At 45.6% G+C, this 21,495-nt stretch overlaps 1 protein-coding gene across 12 annotated transcripts in view; it reads left to right on the top strand.

Annotated features, from left to right (window-relative positions):
* LOC105482332 (cyclin J like) overlaps positions 1-21,495 on the top strand; it is an 87,361-nt gene that overhangs the window by 20,738 nt on the left and 45,128 nt on the right. For 2 of the 12 annotated variants that reach the window (XM_011742359.3, XM_011742360.3), the window contains exon 1: positions 6,133-6,247. The exons of 1 other annotated variant lie outside the window; for it this stretch is intronic. Coding sequence is in view for 8 of the 11 variants with exons in the window: in XM_071098118.1 (XP_070954219.1) it covers positions 6,182-6,247 (66 nt within the window). In the remaining 3 variants the exon portion in view is untranslated. Of the gene's footprint in view, positions 1-113; positions 710-1,676; positions 1,785-1,823; positions 2,319-2,584; positions 2,709-4,547; positions 5,361-5,551; positions 5,742-5,788; positions 5,952-6,132; positions 6,248-21,495 lie in introns of those variants that run through there. 9 more of the 12 variants (XM_071098120.1, XM_071098118.1, XM_071098119.1 and 6 more) reach the window with 9 other exon arrangements.

Consider the following 21,495-nt stretch of genomic DNA (forward strand, 5'->3'; position numbering starts at 1 on the left):
TGCCACTGCACTCCAGCCTGGCAACAGAGTGAGACACCGTCTCAAAAAAGAAGAAGAAGAAGAAGAAGAAGAAGAAGAAGAAGAAAAAGAAGAAGGCTACATGAAGAGAGAGAGAAGAAGCCCGCGTGAAGACACAGGCAGAGTTTGGAGTGCTGTAGCTATAAGCCAAGGAAGAACAAGGTACTCCAGTTGTAATCCCTGGCCAACCCCAAAAACCAGGAAGAGGAAGAAAGAATTTTTCCTTAGAGTTTTCAGAGGGAGTGTGGCCCTACTGACACACTGATTTGGGACTTCTAGTACCCAGAGTTGTGAAAGAAGAAAGTTCTGTTGTTTCATGCCCTCCCATTGTTGTACTTTGTTATGGCAGCCCTAGAAACTGACAACACCTTCTTTCTGTGTTCCAAAGCAACTTCTAGTTCAAATAGAAAGCATAGCCTCTCAGGTACTCCCCCTGCCCCATGCCCACTTGTACACACGATCCACTGACCTTCTGCTCCCTTTGAATGTCATCAAACTCCATGCATCACAGGTCCACTGGAATTCTGTGCTCATGAGGCATGGGGAATAGCACATGCAAACAGAGAATGGAATGGCAGACGCTTGTCTCCTCTGCTCCCTGCATGCTCCACTGTCCTGAAGGACTTCATTTACAAAACACAGGTTCAACGATAAAATTTTCTATATGCATGGAGCTGGCCCTGGGTGAGAGGTAGGTTTATTTTTCACTTATTCCGTCTGTGCCTTTTTAAATTTAAAAAAGTAATGTGGACCAGCTTTATAAATGTCCTAGGTTTTGAGTTCTGTTTGCAAAATGCTGCTTTTTTATTCTTCCTGCCTGGTTCTCAGACCTAATCTGCCGACTCATATCTCAAGAACTTGTAGTCAAGGATCATAAAGGATTTGGCAGATGTTCTCTTGACTAAGTAGAGCACACAATTAAAACTCGTTTAAAGGCATTGGATTGGTTTTTGGTTAAAGATCAAAGTGGTAATAAGGCAGATGTCTTCCGTCTGTCTCTATAAACCAAGCCAAACTTCATGCTTTTGGTCCTGAATGGAGCAGTGCAAACCATTAACACCACGAGGAAACACTATTCAAAGTATATGCCTCAACTTCCCCTGGACAGCTGAGTATGTGAGGAATTTATATGCTTGACCCTGTCAGGATATTCACTGCAGTATGGTTACATGGAAGCAAATATTCACTGCGATGTGGTTATACGGAAGCAGAAGGCTAGAAATGTATGGACATTCCCAGGCTAAATGTCCATACATTATGATGGATCCATACTATGGGACTACGGGATGCCATGCAGTTCTTTGGGCACTGCCATGAAACAACAAAACAGAAAACAGCAAGGCACACGAGGATGTGTAGAGTATGCTACCATTCATGTAAAAGGAGGAAAAGGCATGAATGTCTATGTGAATGCATAAATCACTTCCCAAGGAAACGTAAGACTCTGGTTATTGTTGGGGAGGAGGAGAACAAGGCCTGGGGACAGGGGGAGAACATGTACATTTTGCCATGTTTGAGAGTTTGTATCATATGAAAAGCAAAAGGAAAGTTCAGTGCAAACTGGGCAGTTGATAATATTACAGTGAAAATATTAGACCAATTTGTCCTCTAAGGAAGATTGAAAAGAGCAGATTTTTCTTTTTCTTTTTTTTTTTTAGGGATACATAAGAAAGCTGAAGATAAGTAGAATGCACTTGCTCTAAATCTGTCGTTCCCAACCTGTGAGTTTCAGAGGTTGAGGGTGGAAGGATGGTAACTGACTCATGGTAAGCACTTAATAAATGTTTAGTTTTTGAATGGCTTAATGAATACTTCTTCTTGGCTTGGTTGGGGGTGGATGGGAGAAGTGATTCCAGTTGCGTTGGTACTTCCTGCTGCCCGGCACAGGAAGCCTTCTCTGCTAAAGGCACCTGTGGACTGTGACTCAGCACAAAACCATCAGTTTACTGGTGCAATGTATATTTACTCTTCAGAAATACTGAGAAAATGAGGGACTCTGGAGAATGATACACAAAGTGGTGTGGAATGACTATGCTTAGAATCTTAGTGGAATAGCCCCTGGAGAAAAGCCCAAAGTTTTTGCTTTCCCTCTCAGTTATCCAAACTCCTGATAATTGATAGCTAAAGTTTAGGAAAAGGGCAGTACAAATTAGTGAATAATAAAGGCCTATCTTCCTTCAATGTACCCAGCATAGAAAGATTGGGAAAGGAATAATACTGCTATGAAAAACAAAACAAAACATCAACGCTGTTCATTGTTGTTGAATGGAGGAACACTCTAGTACATTTTGATATGTCAGGTGATTATTTTAAAGTAACATTCACTCTTTTTTTCTGGTTATGAAATAATGCATATTTCTTGTTGAAAATCTAGAAAATACAGAAATATTAGGAAAAAAAGTAAATTAAAATGTACCATAATCCTACCACTCTGATTACACAGTTAATATTTTTGCATATGTGTGTATGCATGAATGTAGTTTAACTGGGATCGTACTCTAATCTTTTTTTGTTTTTATTCATCCCCTTAAAGACAGCTTATTCTTTCTCTTGTTTTTGTTTTCAGAGGCATCGTCTTGCTCTGTTGCCCAGGCTGGTGTGCAGTGGCACAATCATGGCTCACTGCTGCCTCAACCTTTGGTGCTCAAGCGGTTCTTCTATTTCAACTTTCCGAGCAGCTAAGACTACAGGTGTATACCACCACACCTGGCTAGCGTGTGTGTGTTTTGGGGCAGGGGGCCTTGCTATGTTGCCCAAGCTGGTCTTGAACTCCTGGCCTCATGTAATTCTCCCACCTCAGCCTCCCAATGTGCTAGGATTGCGGGCATGAGCCACCGTGCCCAGCCCAGTTTATCCTTTTTATTTAATAAATTATAAACATTTTCTCCAATTCATTTTGCATCACTTTAAAAAAGTTTTTACGAGACAAATAATTATTAAACCAGTTCCCTGTTCTAATGGTTCACTATAATGAAAAAGCATTTTTGGTGAAACACCTTTGAAATAAATCTGCTTTTTTAAAAAGAATAAATTTCTATAGGTGGAAGAGTTTGATCAAGTAACACAGTTTAAAATGGTTTGATCTATGTTGTCTAATACAGTTTAAAATGTTTTGATTTATGTTGTCTTTCAGAAAGATGGTATTAGTTTATATTCCCAACAGCACTGTGTATTTACCGAAAGTCCTTAACAAAAAAGTGCCCCAGTTTTTTTTAAAAAAAGGTTTTAATTTGTGTGCTAGGGAGTATGAGCATTTTAAAAATAACATCTATCCATATGAATTCCTTCTCTGATGACATACCTATTCATGTCCTGCATCCATTTCTGCATGTAGGGTGTTAATGTTTTACATACCGATTTATCAGAGGTCTGGAAAGTAACACCAACCTTTTGTCACATTTGTTAAAAACATTTTCTCAAATTCATCATTTGCCTTTTTGGTAATGATAATTGATGTATCTAAATCTTGTACATTTATTCAAATATGTCTACTCACCTTGCCCTTTGGGTTCTTCCTATGCCTTAATATCTAGGCCTTCCCCTCCGTATAATTCGTGTATGTTTTCTTCTTCTTCTCTTGTGATTTGCTTGTTCGTAGTTCTCTAAGTTCTTGTATTTATTTTGGTGATATTTAAACAAGCCCTTAGTTTTACTTTTTTCCCCAACATAATTTATTAAATAATTTAGCCATTTATACTTGTCCCAACAAAGTGAAATGCCACATTTATCATTCAGTGAATTTTTAGGTATATTAAGTGTTCCTAGCCTTCCAGTTATTCCACTGATGCTTAATCCATCCATTCTTGTGTCAACACTACACTGTTCTAACTATAGTGTTGCAATACGCTTTAAGATTTGATAATACAGGTCTATCTCCCCAGGTTTTTGTTTGTTTGTTTATTGAGATGGAGTTTTGCTCTTGTTGCCCAAGCTGGAGTGCAATGGCACGATCTCGGCTCACTGCAACCTCCACCTCCTGGATTCAAGTGATTCTCCTGCCTCAGCCTACTGGGTAGCTGGGATTATAGGCGTGCACCACCATGCCTGGCTAATTTTTTGTATTTTTAGTAGAAACAGGGTTTCACCATGTTAGCCAGTTTTGTCTCAAACTCCTGACTGCAGGTGATCTGCTCGCCCTCGGCCTCCCAAAGTGTTGGGATTGCAGGTGTGAGCCACTACGCCCCGCCATCCCCCCCATTTTTAAAAGATAAATTTCTTAGCTTTTCTTGCAGATATTCTCCCATTTGAATGTTAGAAAACATGTTAAATGCCCCCTCCACCAATCTATGCACAACCATTAAAATTTTATTAAATAGGGTAATTTGGGTTAAGTTGGTGTTTGTACCTCTATTCGTTCAAGCCTTGTTGTGTTTCACCCTTTGTAACGTCTTAAGAGCCTGCACATTTAGTCAGTTTATGTTTAGGTATCTTACACTTTCAAAATAGTTCTTTTTGTTTGTTTGCTTTACATTAAAACTACTCTTCAAGGTCCAGTTGAAGCTTATCAAAGTTGATTTAATTTTTTCCAGGTGGGTCTTCATGTGCAGGAAAGCAGTCAGAAACTAAAGGCTCTTCAGTCGGAGTTATTTATTGAGTGTTCACTTTATATCTGGTGTAGTGATTATCCCTTTACACGCATTATCTCATTTAATTTTAAGCAGGCTGGTGCAACTTTTATTCCCATTTTACACACGAGGTTCTGAGTTTGAGGAACTTGACAAAAATCACCCAGTTGGTAGGTGGATCAAAACTATCACAAATATCAATCAGCCAAGAAGGATAGCTCAATGCTATGCCATCAGATGGCCTGACTCAAAAGAATGACTTTCCAAAAACAATCAACTGAACTAAAAAGACAATGTTTTCCATCCACCGGAACCGGCAAAAAAGCCTGGTTTTCCTCCAGCGTGAGGTGTGGAGAAATATTCGGCAGGAGCACAGTAAATACCAGTGACTTAGGCTCCTTTAGAATTAGGGACTCGTGGGTGAACAAGGGTGATTTTTCTGCAGCTTTAACAGGAATTGTCCGTTTGGAAATCTACCTCCCCATGGCAGGGCAGGTTTAAAAGAAGAGGAAAACAAACAAAAAAGCAAAAACAAAACAACAACAACAACAACGACCAAAAAAAAAAAAAAAAAAAAAAACCAGAAAAAAAGAGAAACAGAAGAACAGGTGGAACCGACGTAAGGATGGCTAGAGCAGTGCGCGCGGAAGGCAGAACTTTCTGAGGGCGTCCTGCCCGCACGTTTCACGCGCGGTGCGCGCAGGTGGCGCCGCGGTCCCTTTGCTCCCCGCGCAAGTCGGCGAGGTGCCCAGAAGGCCACCACTAGCTTCAGCGAAGGTGAGAGGGAAGCTTTCCGCCGAAGCGAGGGAGGAAGGCGGGCAGGAAGCGGAGCCAGAGCTGGCAAAGAAAGGCTCCAATTCCCAGCCCCCCGCCCCGCGGGGCGCGGGGGCGCCGGCAGCGCATGCGCGAGGCCCGGCCCCCAATTCCCCCAGCGAGGGAGGGAGGCCCCCGGCGGCCGGGAGCCTGCGAGCCGCGGCGGGACCCGAGCGCACGCAGGGGCGCGGCGACGGCCGGGGCTAGCCGGGCTTCGGAGGTCGCCGTCGGGAGTGCGGGGCGCCCCGGGCGAGGGTCCAGCCGCCAGCAGGCACCAGAGGGCACCGCTGGCTCGGCACTGGGAGGGGCCCGGCGCCCGCAGCCCCCCACGCCCAGAGAGGATGCGTGAGTTTCGCCCCGGCTCGAGGGCAGGATGTGGGAGCAGGACAAAGGCTGGGCGGCGGGGGAGGAGTTGGGGACGGCGAGCCGGTGGCCGCCGCCAGAGCCCCAGCCTCGAGCGAGCTAGCGGAGTCGACAACTTTCTCTGCAACTTTTGCAAAAGGGAAGATAAAAATTCTGCAAGTTGTTGCACAGCTCCATATCGCCCTGTGTCCGGTGAGCAGAGGGGAGGGGGCACCGCAGCCTTCCCCGGACGGGAGGCGACCGCCAGCTCCTCTGAGCGGCGCAGGAGGGGGCGCCCGCCCGGACGCGGGGTCAGGGGCGAGCGAGGATAGGGACACCGGGGGTCAGAGCTGGGGGCACGCTCTGGCCGCTGAAGTTGCCCGTGTCCACGCAGGGTGCGCCCTGAGAGCCGGGTAGCCTCGGATAGCGGCGCTGCGTACGCGATGATGGATGAGCCGTGGTGGGAAGGGCGCGTCGCCTCGGACGTCCACTGCACCCTGCGCGAGAAGGTCAGTCCCTCCCTGCCCTTGTCACTCTGGGTACAGTCTTCTTCGGTCTCGACTTCGTGTTCTCAGGTCGCCTGCGTGAGAACTCAGAACTCCTGGGTGCCTTTCTTTCCTCCTACCCTTTACCTTCTCCCGGAGTGTCTGAGCGGAATTGGGGGGCGGGGGTTAGAGACTGGAGATTGGAGAGATTGAAGTTGGTTTTTCTGATAAGGAGCTCAGAACTCTGGGCCAACTAGTCAGAGATAGCCACTGTACCACTAAGGCAGTACTTCCTATAGTATTGCCACCCTAGGTTATTTTAAACCGTACGTGAAGGGGTCTTTAAAAAATATTGTGTATTCATTCTAATGTGTAATTTAAGAATGTGTATATATCTAGCAAGCTCTGCATTTGCGATTTTCCATTTATTGTAATAATAATATAGCAGTTTATTTTAGAGCAAATTTATTTACATAAAAGTAGTGACGCTATATAAAGGTAAGTGGTAGTACAAGGAATATTATGGCCAAACACATGTATCTATGTGTATATCTAGAATGGGACCGAATGAAATTTAAGGAACACCAGTGTAGTTGAAAGAGGCTACAAACCTGGGAGGCTGAGGGAAGAAAACAAAAACTCCCCTGCCAGTTTGCCTCTGGTGGCAGAAGGTGGTTGGGAGCAGCTGAAATGTGATCCCTGCACACCCCTCCCCTCAAGGAGAGAAGGGCTGAGGGGCATTGGGAAGGTGGAAGAGTCCAGGTGGGCTGGAGGCATGGCCTGTGTGTGTCTTGCCTCCAGCCCCTGGGCTGAGACTGGCAAGGGGTGACTTGGGGAACAGGTGTGAGGTAGTGAATGGATTGGTTTCCTAGGGCTGCCATTACAAAGGACCACACAAACTGGAGGACTTAAAGCAACAGAAATTTATTTCAGCTCTGGAAGCTGAAGGTCCCGGATCAAAGTGTTAGCAGGACCATGACTCTCAAAAGGCTCTAGAGGAGGATCTTTCCTTCTTCCTTTTAAATTTGCTGGTGCTTGGTCATCCTTGGCATTCCTCAGCTTGTAGGTACATCATTCCAGTCTCTGCCTCCAGATGCCTGTCATATGGTTCTATCTGTGTCTGTCTGTTTTCTCTTCTTACAAGGATACCCAATCATTGGAGTAGAACCCACCCTAACCCGAAGTGATGTCATGATAATTTAATTACGTCTGAAAAGACCAAGTAAGGTCGCATTCTGAAGGAAGTTCCAGATTGACATGACATTTGGGGGGACACTATTGCACCCAATACAGGGAGGAAAAGGTCTTCCTAGTGTGGTACCTGAGTCCCCACACAGGTTTCACAGTCAGTGCATTTGTTCGAGTGTCTGGAGGAGCTCTGCTTAAAGGGTCACCAGCTACTTAGTGTTTTGTCCTCATTGAGTAGCTGTCTTCCAGTCCAATTAATGCTTTTTTCTTTTCTTTCTGTACCTGCTGACCTGTCTCTGTCCTGCGTTGCTCGGCAAGGCTGTAGCTTTCCTCTGTTCCCTTGGTCTTCTTCCCAGAACAGAGTGGCCAAGCTGTAGCACATTCCAGGCATCTGGACAAGAAAAAATCCAGGTCTTGTTGGTTCGGTTGAAAAGGAAGGAAAGTGGTAGGGGTATGGTCCTGGCCCTTTTCTGGAGGTGGTGGCTGAATGGAGCTAGTGAGGACTGCTGTGGAAATTGGGCTTCTTTGTTTATCATAGACTCAAGTGGTTGTCATATTTGCTCATAGCTTCTGAGGAACGACTTCGACCTGATTTGCCCCTTTCTAGAGGGAAGGATTTCTAAGAGCAATAAATGCCATTTGTTTAGTTACTTGAGAATGCCCAACCTTTTATACATAAGGGAGGATGTCCTAAATGTTCCTTTAGCTGCTCAAAGAAACAAGAAAATCAATTCTCCATGAACTGCTATAGTCATGTCATAGTGCCATATGAGTTTACTGTTGGGCTCCCCACCTCGGAGAGAAGATGGGTTTGTCCCAGTTTTGCAGGTTAGAAGTAGAAAATTCACCCAAGGACTGATGGCCAAGGTCAACCTTGACTTAAAGCTGGACTTATTAGGGCAAATCCCAAGTTCCTTTGGTTATAATGTCCCATCTCCTCAAAATACTGCTATTGTTCTCCTTTATTTCCTCTCCCTCTTCAAAGAAGGAAATGCTTCTTCAAAAATTTGGCTTCATGGAGTTTGGCAAGAAGAGTGAAGACTAGGGGAACCTAGTAGCCATACTAGCTTCGCCTTCCTCGAGGAATGAGGGCTGGCCTTTTGTTTTCCCCAGATAGGGTAATTGTTTTTCCTCAAAAGTCTACTCTGATAATGTTTCTAACACTGTAGAACAACTTTACAAGTGCCTGACACACAGGAGACGCTCACTCTTTGTTGAATGTTGCCAGATGAATAAAAAGCATGTTTACATATATGCTGCGTAACTGTTACCATACAACCACAAGCAGTTATCCTCACGTGACCCACACAGGAGGCGAAGCTGAGATCACTGAGACAGTGGGAGCCCCACTTTGTCAGATATGAGATTCCAGTCTAGCATCATACTACAGGGTATCAAAAACTTGACACCGTGGAAACAAGTCTTCATATTGCATGCACACTAGTGATGGAAGCAAAACCCTGATCTGCTCGTTTAACCTCTCTAAATCTGGCCCCATCTTCCATTCTTCCCAGAATAGCCAGAATTTAGATTGTGTCATTCTCTGCTTAAAGACCTCCAATGTCATCCCACTGCACTTACAATTCCCGGTTCTTACCACTGTGTGGAATACCCAGCACAGCCTGGCTCTGGCCTGCTCTCTGACCTTGTCTCCTACCCGCTCCCTACCCTCCATTCCGTTGCTCTTGAGCCACACTGACCTCCTTTCTGTTCCTGGAACAAGTCAAACTTGTTCATGTCTCAGGGCCTTTGCACTGGCTCTTTCCTCTCTTTGGATTCTGTGTTTCTCAGACTGTCACATGGTTGCTTGTCTCCCTTAATCTATTGCCGCCTCTCCATGTCACTCTATTAAATCATTTCCCAGGATCTGAAGTGTTTTTTTTGTTTTTTTGGGTTTTTTGGGTTTTTTTTTTTTGTTGTTTTTTTTGTTTGTTTGTTTTTTTGAGATGGAGTCTCACTCTGTTGCCCAGGCTAGAGTGCAGTGGCGCGATCTTAGCTCACTGCAACCTCCGCCTCCCAGGTTCATGCCATTCTCCTGCCTCAGCCTCCTGAGTAGCTGGGATTACAGGCGCGTGCCACCACGCCCAACTAATTTTTGTACTTTTAGTAGAGACAGGGTTTCACCATGTTGTTCAGGCTGGTCTCAAACTCTGACCTCGTGATCTGCCGGCCTCGGCCTCCCAAACTGCTGGGATTGCAGGCGTGAGCCACCACGCCTGGCCTGAAGTTATTTTTCATTTGTTTGCTGCCTTTCTTCCCACACTAGAATACATGCTACACAAGAAGAGGTCTGTGTCTGTCTTGTTCCGTGTGGGGACCTCAGTGCCTCGAACACAGCCTCCTAATGTGTATGGAATGACAAGGAGGATGAATAAGTCAGTCTTCGCTTTTGTCTTCTGTAAGCTGGGAGAAATGTTTTACAGCAATGTTAGAATTAAGTGAGTGAACTTAAGAACAGTGTGAGGTGCAGGGTGGGTACTTGGCAGGCATTGTCCTCTCCGCTCAGGGTTGCTGTGAGACACTGATAGCCCGTTCCCATAGTGCTGTTCAGAGTAAGGCTTAGGGTTTGTGACCACCCTCCAAGGGGTCCACACACGTGATAGGTAATCCTTGTGAGAAAGGCACTGTTAGCCAGTTGGACCATTGGTCCTGTGATGGTGTTGAAGCCGGGAAAGGGACCAGTTTGCCAAAAATCATGTATCTGCTGAGGGCTGGGACCCAGGGGTGAGACCCCATCAGTAAGACCCTCTAACCAGCCTGGCATCCTGATGGGTGAATGCGGGGAGTTGAACCCTCTTCCAGCCCAAATTTCTCAGGAGAAATCTCTCCCTGCCCTTTCTGTCAGCCAGCCACCTTTATCCCATGCTCAGCCCTTAAATTCCTGCTTGGATCCTTCTTCCTGTTCCTGTTGCATCTGCAGAAGCCCACCTAGAAGCCCGCTCCCTTCAGCTCCTCTCCTCTGACCTTTCTGCTGGGGGTGGGAGTGCCAGCCAGTACAGGGATGTGGGGTTTCTTACCTGCTACGTGTGTGCCCCTTGACCCACTTCCCTGAACCAAAAGGAGGAGCAGATTGTCACCAGGCTGGTGTCACCAGTGAGGAGGCTGCTAGTGATGTTTTTCTGGTAACCAAGTCTATGCCAGGTCTGTCCAGATTAAAACTCGGGGCCACTTGTTTTTTTCTTGAAAGATGCATCTACCTAAGTTTAAAATTAATAGAATGTTGAATCCAAGAACTAATAGATTTTGGTGAGTGCTGGTTACACATGATGGAATGAGAGCATTAGATGGTACGCAGCTTGAGGGCCACGTTCCTTGTCCCCCAAGCCTCTCCTTTGTCATGTGTCCTGGCCCCACCCTCATCCTTGCTTCTTTCACCATCTTTGTCACCCTGCATAGTGACTTGTCCTACCCACTAGACTATGAGCTCCTTGCAGGTATGAGGTGTGCCTTGTTACCTTGGCATTCCCAGACCAGTATCTGAGTCAGAGAGGGACCTCAGGGTGTCCCTCGCCTCACCTGATGCAGGCACAGCCATTGTGAGTGCACAAAAGAGTGAGACAGCCCCAAATGGACTCTTCTGGGAAATGCTGAATGAATGCTTGTGTGCAGGGATGCTTCCTGGGAGTCCTTCATCTCGTCTTCCGCATCTGCCAGGAGATGCCCCTGGCCTGTCCCGTAGAGTCTTTGTGTGTCTGGCCACAGCATTGGCTGTGGTGTCCAGCACAGGATCTGGTTGCTGGAGGATGCCGCCCCAGGTTCCTACAGACCTGCATGTTCTCCTGTCAGGTAACGTGGGACAGGAAGTTAGAAAAGCAATTACCCACAAGGCAGATTTACTGGCCTGGACCAAAGTACAGCTTAAGGATCTTAGGAAAATAACTGCAGGTTGAGCCCAGATAACAGAAATGTAGATAATTCCTCCCAGACTTCTAACAGGAGGTCCCGTTTCTCTTCCTGAATTTTCTGAGCAGCAGAGTAGATATAACTTGCACTCTTCTCCTTTTGATTTATGCCCATTTTCCACATAATCTTCACTCTCTAATTAGAAGGAAGTAGTTATGTTAGTAAGCAGAGACACCACTGTGACTTAAGGCTTCTTGAGTGTGTAGAAGACTTTCTGAATATAGGGATTTCTGGAGTTCTTAAGGGTAAAAATCTCCCTCCCAAAGCCATGTTGATAAGCTCTGCTTGACATGAGCTGGTAACTTTATCTCCCTGGGCTCCAGGGATCCAGGCTCTAGGGACTCCCCCCTTCTCCTCCACTGGGTGTTTTACCTTCTCCCAGGATGGGAGTCATGTGATACCTTAGGGGTCTTTTCGTCCTGCTCCAGACTTGAGATCTGCAGAGCAACCAGCCACCTAATGCGTTTTTTCCCCTTCCTGAAGCTTACTTCATTGCACGTTTAGAGGACTTCAGCTCTGTGCAACCACTTTTTTTTTTTTTTTTTAAGGTGGAGTCTTGCTCTGTCGCCCAGGCTGGAGAGCAGTGGTGTGATTTTGGCTTACTGCAACCACCACCTCCTGGGTTCAAGTGATTCCCCTGCCTCAGCCTCCCGAGTAGCTAGGATTATAGGTGCGCACCACACCCAGCTAATTTTTCTATTTTTAGTAGAGATGGGGTTTCACCATGTTGGCCAGGCTGGTCTCTAACTCCTGACCTCAGGTGATCCACCCACCTCGGCCTCTCAGAGTGCTGGGATCACGGGCATGAGCCACTGCTCCCAGCCACATTTCTTAAACCAGTGGACAGATAAAAGATGTTGGATTTGCGACTGAATCTATGCAAAGATCTTCCAAAACATGAACAGCAAACATTTCGTTTAGTGATGGTTATGCTAGTAGCTACTGTTTATTGAGCACTTTCTAGATTTCAGGCAGTGTGCCAGCATGCTCACATATATTACCTAATTTACTCCTCACTTCGGCTCTAGTGTTGGGATTAACCCCAGTTTACAGACAAGAAACTGCAAGGCTCAGAGAATAAGTGTCTGAGATGAAACCGCAGATTGTATCAAAGCTTGAACGTAAATTCATTTTAAAAGTATCCAATTTAACAAAAAATGGAAATACAAAGCAGGGGAAAATTAAGGTTCTGTCCTCCATGACACTATAGGCTCTTGTGTTTTAGTTTGTTTTATGGCACTCTCCAAGGGATGTGCTCTCCCTAAACCACCCTGGAAAGCTGGCTGCTATGGGCACGGGCCTTTCTCTGGGCATTGGAAAGGGCTAATGCCTAGGCCAGGGTCGCCTTTATTTAGCCCTGGTGGGTGGCTATGCCTGGGCCTCACCTGTGTGTGGTGCCTCTCCCCTCAAGTGATTTGGCCTCTGCCATTGCCTGTCCCTAACTTGCCAGGGAAAAGGACACCTCAGGGCTCCCTGCTCTTGCCAAATCTGACAGCTGGATAAGTGGTAGAAATTCATCCCAGCTCATCCTCAGCCCCTGTGTCAAAACTGCACCATTTTTTAGTGACTCCTGAAGCTTGCACACCCTTTTATTTATCTCTTCCAACATCGGTATTTTTTCTCACTCTTTCCCCTAAATCCCTCAAATTTCCCCACTTCAAGACTGAACATCTGTGTCCTTACAGAAAGTAGTGACCTGGCCGGGGACGGTGGCTCATGCCTGTAATCCCAGCACTTTGGGAGGCCGAGGTGGGTGGATCAGGAGGTCTAGAGATTGAGACCATCTTGAACAACAAGGTGAAACCCGTTCTCTACTAAAAATACAAAAAAAAAATTAGCCGGGCGTGGTGGCATGCACCTGTAGTCCCAGCTACTCGGGAAGCTGAGGCAGGAGCATGGCTTGAACCCGGGAGGCAGATGTTGCAGTGAGCTGAGATCGCGCCCCTGCATTCCAGCCTGGCGACAGAGTGAGATTTCCTCTAAAAAAATAAAAAGTAGTGACCAAGGTCCATACTCAACAAAGGGCTCATGGATTTGGGTGGGTCATCCTCCACTTGGTTTTTTCCATTCCCTTCCCCTCCTTCTGAGCTTCTGCATCCCTCAAGGGGAAGTACTCCCCAAATCACAAGATGCTCCCAGATCTACCAAAACGAAAGTGTTCCAAACTCTGGCAGTGGGATGTGTCTGCCTGACTTAGTTACAGCAATGTGTCATTCAGGCCTTTCAAACTCAAATGCTGGCTTTGACAAGCTCTTCCCTCCTCTAATAGCAAGGCTGTCTTATGGCAGTGTTCTTCCAGTGAGACCCTAAGCAGTCTGCCCTCATGACCCCTTCCTGGAGATGAAGGTGTGGGGGCTTATAGAATAAGGAGAAATTTCCTGCAGTCTGACCTGCAGAGGTGATTCAAACTGCCTTAGAAGTTGTATACAGAGGATGGAAGATGGACTGGGAAGAATTGAAAACCGCAAACGAGGTTGGAGGACAAGATGGGCTGCCATTCAAGATAGTGTCTAGCTTTGAGACTGACTGCAGTGTTTCACCCGTATTCTGGAGGAAGCTGGTGACAAAACTGAACCAGCACTTGACGTTGTTGCTTGAGTCTTTTAGGTCTTAGAATACCAAAATGCTCAATGTGTGCACAATACCCAGTCAAGACACGGTCTCAGCGCGCCTTACCTGTGGCAGAAGCAAATTACCTTTGAAGGCTTCCTTGCCTCTGCAAAACCACGACAGCAGTCCCTGCCCCACCTGCCACCCAGGTGTCCCAGGGAGAAAATGGGTGTGTGTGGACCCCATCAATCTCCAGGGCCTCCAGATCATGAAATAGGTAAGGGACTTGGCTGGGCACCCTGGTTGGCTGGGGAAGCCTGTGCTGTCTAAGGGAGTGGAGGACATTCAAGACTTGGAGCTGGCCCTGTGCCCTTGCCCTTGACTTCTTTGTCTTCCTAAATCACACAGTCCCTCGGGTAAAGGGAGTGCAGCCAACAGTTCTCTGGTATGTCTGAGCACCTGGCAGAAAGAGGTGACACTGCGACTCTGCTGTTCTCTCTTTTTCTTTTTGAGTTATTATACACACACACACACACACACACACACACACACACACACACACACAGCATTTGTTTAGGAAATGGCAAAAATGAATACAAGCAAATAGAAGAAAGTAAAATTCCCCTCACAATCCTACCACTTGGAAACAATCTCGGTTGACATTTTGGTGTGTGTTCTTTTCTGTGCGTGTCATCGCAATACCTTTTTTTTTTTGGTAGTAAAAATGGAAAATGCCGACCAAGTGCAGTGGCTTACGCCTGTAATCCCAGCACTTTGGGAGGCTAAGGCAGATGGCTCACTTGAGGTCAGGAGTTCGAGAACAGCCTGGCCAGCATGGAGAAACCCTGTCTGTACTAAAACTACACAAATGAGCAGGGTGTGGTGGTGAGTGCCTGTAATCCCAGCTACTGGGGAGGCTGAGGCAGGAGAATCGCTTGAACCTGGGAGGCAGAGGTTGCAGTGAGCCGAGATTGTACCATTGTACCCCAGCTTGGGCAACAAGAGCGAAACTCCATCTCAAAGAAAAAAAAAAGGAAACTATCTTGTTGTAAAACACTTTGTCTATTTCCTACATACATCTTTCCATATCATTCTTTTCCACCCAATTCCTGATTATTGGACACTAGCAAAGAATTAGAAACAATCAGTTGTTTGTTTAGAATAGGTAACACATGAATGTGATTTTGAAAAACCACACTATACAAAAGAGTAGATGGTGGAAAGGCTTCCTGCCACCCTTGTCCCCGAATTTCCCTCCGCAGAAGGTACCACTGATCCCGATTTCTCGTGAATCCTATTCTGTCCATAAGAAAACATAAATTATGTGTGCTTTGACACGAGGTAGTATGAATTACACACTTTCCTTTACTATTTCATTATTTTGATGTTTATTTTATTATTATTATTATTATTTATTTATTTTTATTATTGAGACAGAGTCTCACTCTGTTGCCCAGGCTGAAGTGCAATGGCATGATCTCGGCTCACTGCAACCTCCACCTCCCAGGTACAAGTGATTCTCCTGCCTCAGCCTCCTGAGTAGCTGGGATTACAGGCACATGCCATGACGCCCGGCTAATTTTTGTATTTTTAGTAGAGATGGGGTTTCATCACGTTGGCCAGTCTGGTCTCAAACTCCTGACCTCAAGTGATCCGCCTGTCTCAGCCTCCCAAAATGCTGGGATTACAGGCATGAGCCACAGTGCCTGGCCTCATTATTTTAATGTTTAGATTTTAATAATCTAAATAACTTTTATGAAACCATGAACAGAAGGGTTTTTTTTGTATATTTTGCTAATTGGAGCAATAATGATATATGGTGGGCACTTAGGAAATTTGTATTGAACAAATGAATAGACGATTTCCTTTTGGTCATTTTCTATTCAAGTATATACATTTTATTTTACAAAAATACTATCAAGTATATCACAGTTTCATAACTTTTTTCCTTAACTGCACATGCTAAATAACCTTCTATGTCATTTTCTATCCTTCTGCAGTCCCATGCATAATGTTTTATGGATGCATCATGATTTCACTAACTCATTGCATTGTTGGATATTTAGGGGACTGCTTATTCATTTTTTAAAAATTGAGGTATAATTTACAGCACAATATACATATCTTAAATGAATATACAGTTTATAGTGTACAGTGAGTTTTTACAAACGTATATACTCATGTAACCACCACCATAATCAAGACATAAGGTCAGGCACGGTGGCTCATGCCTGTAATCCCAGCACTTTGGTAGGCCAAGGGGGAGTGGATCACCTGAGGCCAGGAGTTTGAGAACAGCCTGGCCAACATGGTGAAACCCCATCTCTACTAAAAATACAAAAATTAGCTGGGCGTGGTCCCAGCTACTCGGGAGGCTGAGACAGGAGAATCACTTGAACCTGGGAGGCAGAGGTTGCAGTGAGCTGAGATTGTGCCACTGCATTCCAGTCTGGGTGACAGAGAGAGACTCTGTTTCCAAAAAAAAAAAAAGATGGCTGGGCACAGTGGCTCACACCTGTAATCCCAGCACTTTGGGAGGCTGAGGCGGGCAGATCACGAGGTCAGGAGTTCAAGACCAACCTGGCCAACGTGGTGAAACGCCATTTCTACTAAAAATACAAAAAATTAGCTGGGCATGGTGGCAGGCGGCTGTAGTCCCAGCTACTCAGGAGGCTGAGGCAGAAGAATTGCTTGAACCCGACAGGCAGAGGTTGCAGTGAGCTGAGATTGTGCCACTGTACTCCAGCCTGGGTGACAGAGTAAGACTCCATCTCAAAAAAAAAAAAAAAAAAAAAAAAAAACACAGGACATTACCATCAACCTAGAAAGTTCCTCATCAGTCCCATCCTGCCCCCAGCCTTAGGCAATCACTGATCTGCTTTTTGTCCTTGTAAATTAGATTTGTCTTTTCTAGAGTTTCATATAAATGGAATTATATGCATGGACTCCTTTCTGCCTGCTCTTTTTTACTTAATGTCATGCTTTTGAGATTCATCCGTGTCGTTGTGTCTATCAGGAGTTTTTCTTTTTATTGCTGATTAGTATTCCATTTTATGTCTATAAAATTTTGTTCATCCATTTCCCCACAAATACCTTTTTGAGTTGCTTCTAGTGTACCATTTGATTTTATATAGCACTGCTGTGGTGATCCTTGATTTATATCTGTAAGTATGCTCAGGAATAAGTTCCTAAAATGGAAGCGCCAGTTACAGGGTCTGATTTTAAGAACCTTGCATATCACCAGGTAATAAATTCCCACAGGACTGCACTAGTATACTTCCACTGGTGGTATGGAAGAATGCTTGCTTCCCAGCAACTTTGCTAACCCTGGATATTACCCTTTAAAAAAAAATTAGTACCATTTGGAGAGGTTAAAAAAGGTGTCTGAATAGCTGTGTTTAAAAGGAGCAGGAGCCGGACATGGTGGCGTGCACCTGTAGTCCCACCTCCTTGAGAAGTTGAAGTGGGAGGATCACTTGGGCCCAGGAGTTTGAGGCTGCAGTGTGCTATGATCATGCCAGAGTGAGACCCCTATCTCTTTTTTCTTTTAAAAAAAAGAGTGGGAACCCAGAGTGGGAAAACAACTAGAGCCAGGGTGTCCAATCTTTTGGCTTTCCTTGGCCACATTGGAAGAAGAATTGCCTTGGGCCACACGTGGAATACTCTAACACTAATAATAACTAATGAGCTAAAAAAAAAAAAAACACCAAAAAATCTCCTAATGTTTTAAGAAAGTATGAATTTGTGTTTGCCATGTTCAAAGCTGTCCTGGGCAGCATGGGGCCCATGGGCTGTGGGTTGGAAAAGCTTATGCTAGAAGATGGCAAGGCGAGAGGCAGGGAACTCTGAATCCTTTCTAGGCTGCATGGAACCCCATTTGCAGCCCAGAACTGGCCTGAGACCTGCATCAAGGGCTGGATGAGGGCTGTTAAGGTGACCCGGCTGGAAAACTCCTCCAGCTCCCTCTTAGCCCGTGCATTGCAGTGTGTGCTGCCCCTGGTAACTGGATCCTTCAGAGGCAGAATTTGAATCATCCTGAGGCACTGAGTGCCTTGTAGGTCCCTGGAGCAGATGGTTCTAGGCCCTGGGCATTCTTGTAATAGGGATACCCACGCCATGCCACCAACTGCTAAGTCTGGAAGTGGTCATCACGTGATTTGGGTGGAAGGGTTGGGGGGACACGAGGAGGAAGGAGAGGAGGTCATTCAGAACAGAAGCATCGGGAATTGGATAGATTCAGTTATTGTAAGGGAAAGTTTTAGAGAACTTCAATGGCATCAGAAGGAAATTGGCCACACTGTGGTCCATCCATGCATGAAAATATGGTGCAGTCATTAGATGCGACATAGTAGACGGCGTTGGTGTGCAATGGACTTTTCTGATTATAGTAAAAAAAAAAAAAAAAATCCAAGCAATTCAGAGCACTTCTGACTCTTTGGAGTGAACTATTGTTTTTTCCTTAACTTTTTATTATGGAAATTTAAAAAGATACACAAATGTGGAGAGAACAGTAGAATGAGTCCTCACATACCCTCCACCCAGCTTCCTCACCTGTTTCATCTGTTCCCCAGACAGTGTGTCATTTTACCCATAAATGGCACTACCATATAAGGGCTTTCTTTTTTTTTGAACAACTATGCCATTTTCACACTAAAATAATTACCAATATTTCATCAATATCTTCTGTTGTCCATTTCTCTGTTGTCTTGGAAATGGATTTTGTAGTTGGTTTGTTCACATCATAATTCAGATAAAGTCCATGCTTACATTTTTTTTAATGTCTCTTAAGCTGGGTGTGGTGGATCACTCCTATAATCCCAGCATTTTGGGAGGCCGAGGCGGTTGGATCACTTGAGCTCAAGAGTTTGAGACCAGCCTGAGCAACATGGCAAGCCCCTGTCTCCACAAAAAATTTAAAGATTGGCCGGGCGCGGTGGCTCATGCCTGTAATCCCAGCACTTTGGGAGGTGGGTGGATCACCTGAGGTCAGGAATTCCAGTCCAGCCTGGCCAACATAGTGAAACCCTGTTTGTACTAAAAATACAAACAAAATTAGCTGGGCCTGGTGGCAGGTGCCTGTAATCCCAGTTACTCGGGAGGCTGAGGCAGGAGAATCGCTTGAACCCAGGAGGCAGAGGTTGCAGTGAGCCGAGGTCGCGCCATTGCGCTCCAGCCTGGGCAACAAAAGTGAAACTCAGTCTCAAAAAAAAAAAAAATTAATAAATTAGCTAGGTGTGGTGACACACACCTGTAATCCCAACTACTTGGAAGGCTGTGGTGGGAGGATTGCTTGAGCATGGGAGGTCCGGGCTGCGGTGAGCCGTGTTTATGCCACTACACTCTAGCCTGGGCGACAGACCAAGACTCTGTCTCAAAAAACAAGTAAACAAATGAATAAATAAATAAATACAGAATACAAAAATATTCTCAAGTCTTTTATTTTTCAATGGTCTCCTCCCCTGCCTGAAAATATTTTTTTCATGCCATTGATTTTCAGAGAAAACAGTTTCATTTGTCCAGATAAATGTCCTGTATTCTGGATTTGACCTATTACCTCCTCACGCAGTCATTTAACTTGAATTCCTTGTTAACAGATCGGTTTATACACTTCCCTACTCCTGTGGGATTATAATGTGCTTTAACCTACCTGTTTTCTAGCTGTAGACTCAAGCATCACTTCCTCAAGAGAAGCCATCCTTGACTCCCAGACAAGGACAGGCTGGGCCCTTTGTTTGTTCTCAGAGCACCGTTGGTGATTCCTTCAGCACTTAGCACAATTTGTAATTATACACCTATTTCGGCACCTATCTGATGTAAAGCTAGCTCCCTCTCCAGACTGCAGGCCCAGGGGAGCAGGCGCTGGATCTCTCCAGCTCTCAGCAGAGTGTGTGTTGCCTAAGAGTCCCTCCATCAGGATGTGCTCATCACTGACACCTTATCTGACTGAAGGCTGTGCTCTGCAGCCCACAAATTGCCTTCCTGGACTTCACTGTTGAAACCGTCTTTTTGTGTGTGTGTGTGTGTTAACAGTCTCTGTTGCCCACACTGGAGTGCAGCGATGCAATCTCACTGCAACCTCTGCCTCCTGGATTCAAGCGATTCTCGTGCCTTAGACTTCTGAGTAGCTGGGATTACAGGTGCACACCACCATGCCCGGCCTCAACATAGTCTTGTGGGGTAGGTAGCACGTCTACCAGTAACTCCACCATATACTAGTAGAAAAATGGCATCTGAGGGGTTAAGTATTTGACCAGAGTCCCCCTTTTAAGCAAGGTAGTTAAAGCCTTAATATTTTGTGGATCTGCTGTCCCCACCTGAACTTAGATAAGGCACACATGAAGCAGAGGACTTGCAATGCAGCCTCCAAGTTGGTGATGGTGTAATATGGACTTCCCCTCAAGCAGCGCTGACACCCTGGGCAGCCACCAAGCTAGGTGAGAAGGTGGGGGTTAGTAGAGCAAAGCTGTTGACTTGGCGTTGACATTTCTCTTTAGTCTCTCCTTTTGTGTTAACTTTTGGTTTTGAAATCATTTCAAACTCAGAGAAGATTTGCAAGCATAATATGCAGTTTTGTGAACATTTTAACACATTTGTCCTATCATTCTTTTTCTCTGTTTATATTTCTTTTCTTCACCCAAGTTGCAAAACTAATGCCACATTATCCCTTAATACTTCAGGGTTCATTTCTCTCTTTTTTTAATAGAGACAAGATCTCACTGTGTTGCCAGGTTGGTCTCAAACTCTTAGGCTCAAGCAGTCCTCCCACCTCGGCCTCCCAAAGTGTTGGGATTACAGGCGTGAACCACTGCACCCAGCCATGGTTACTTTTAAGATTGGCTATGAAGTGGTTTCTGCAGGAATTTTTGTCAGACCACTAGGGACATCTTCCCAGGTATCCAGGACCTCCCCAGAGCCATGTTTCAGGAAGAGGGGATTCAGCATTCTGGTTAGGAAGGAAGAAGCCAGGCAGTCCCTTGTGGGCTTTGCTGGCCTCAGCTGTGGGGAAGGCAGCGCTCTGGCTGATTTCCTGGGGCCATCTCCTTGGCTTCGTTGTCACACAGTGCCCACGAAAGCAGCCTCTTTATCCAGTGGTCATTTAGCAAGCCTCATATGTAACCTGCAAGACCTGTGGGAGGCTCTGCCAGGAAAAACCATGACCCAAACCCTGCCCTGAGGCCCTTAGCATAGCTGAAGATATAGTCATATCACACCACTTACAGCCATATGTTAATGGCCATATAGCCATTTAATGTTAGTAATGATAGTCCAGTTTTAATGGGTGCTTACCGTGTGCTGAAAGCTTGAGATCCCCTCCATTAGCTAAGTCCTCAGGAAACTCCTTCCAGTAGGGCCCATAATGATCCCCATTTTACAGATGGGACATGCAAAGTTTAGAGAGTTACGTAACTTACCCAAGCCCTGCTAGCTGTTGTCTACCACACAGCTAGTAGACAACCTGGCTCCAAAGCTCACACCTACTTCTATACCAAAGACAGGTCCAATTGCCCAAAGAAGTCTTAAAAAGCTTCAAGGAGGAGGTGCTGTTTGATTTGGGTTTGAAGGATGAGTAGAAGTTTGCCAGGCAGAGACAGGTGTGAAGTTCATCTCTCTGCAGGGTCCAGGGCAGCTGG

This window comes from Macaca nemestrina, chromosome 6 (genome assembly GCF_043159975.1).
Source record: "Macaca nemestrina isolate mMacNem1 chromosome 6, mMacNem.hap1, whole genome shotgun sequence".
Taxonomy (NCBI): domain Eukaryota; kingdom Metazoa; phylum Chordata; class Mammalia; order Primates; family Cercopithecidae; genus Macaca; species Macaca nemestrina.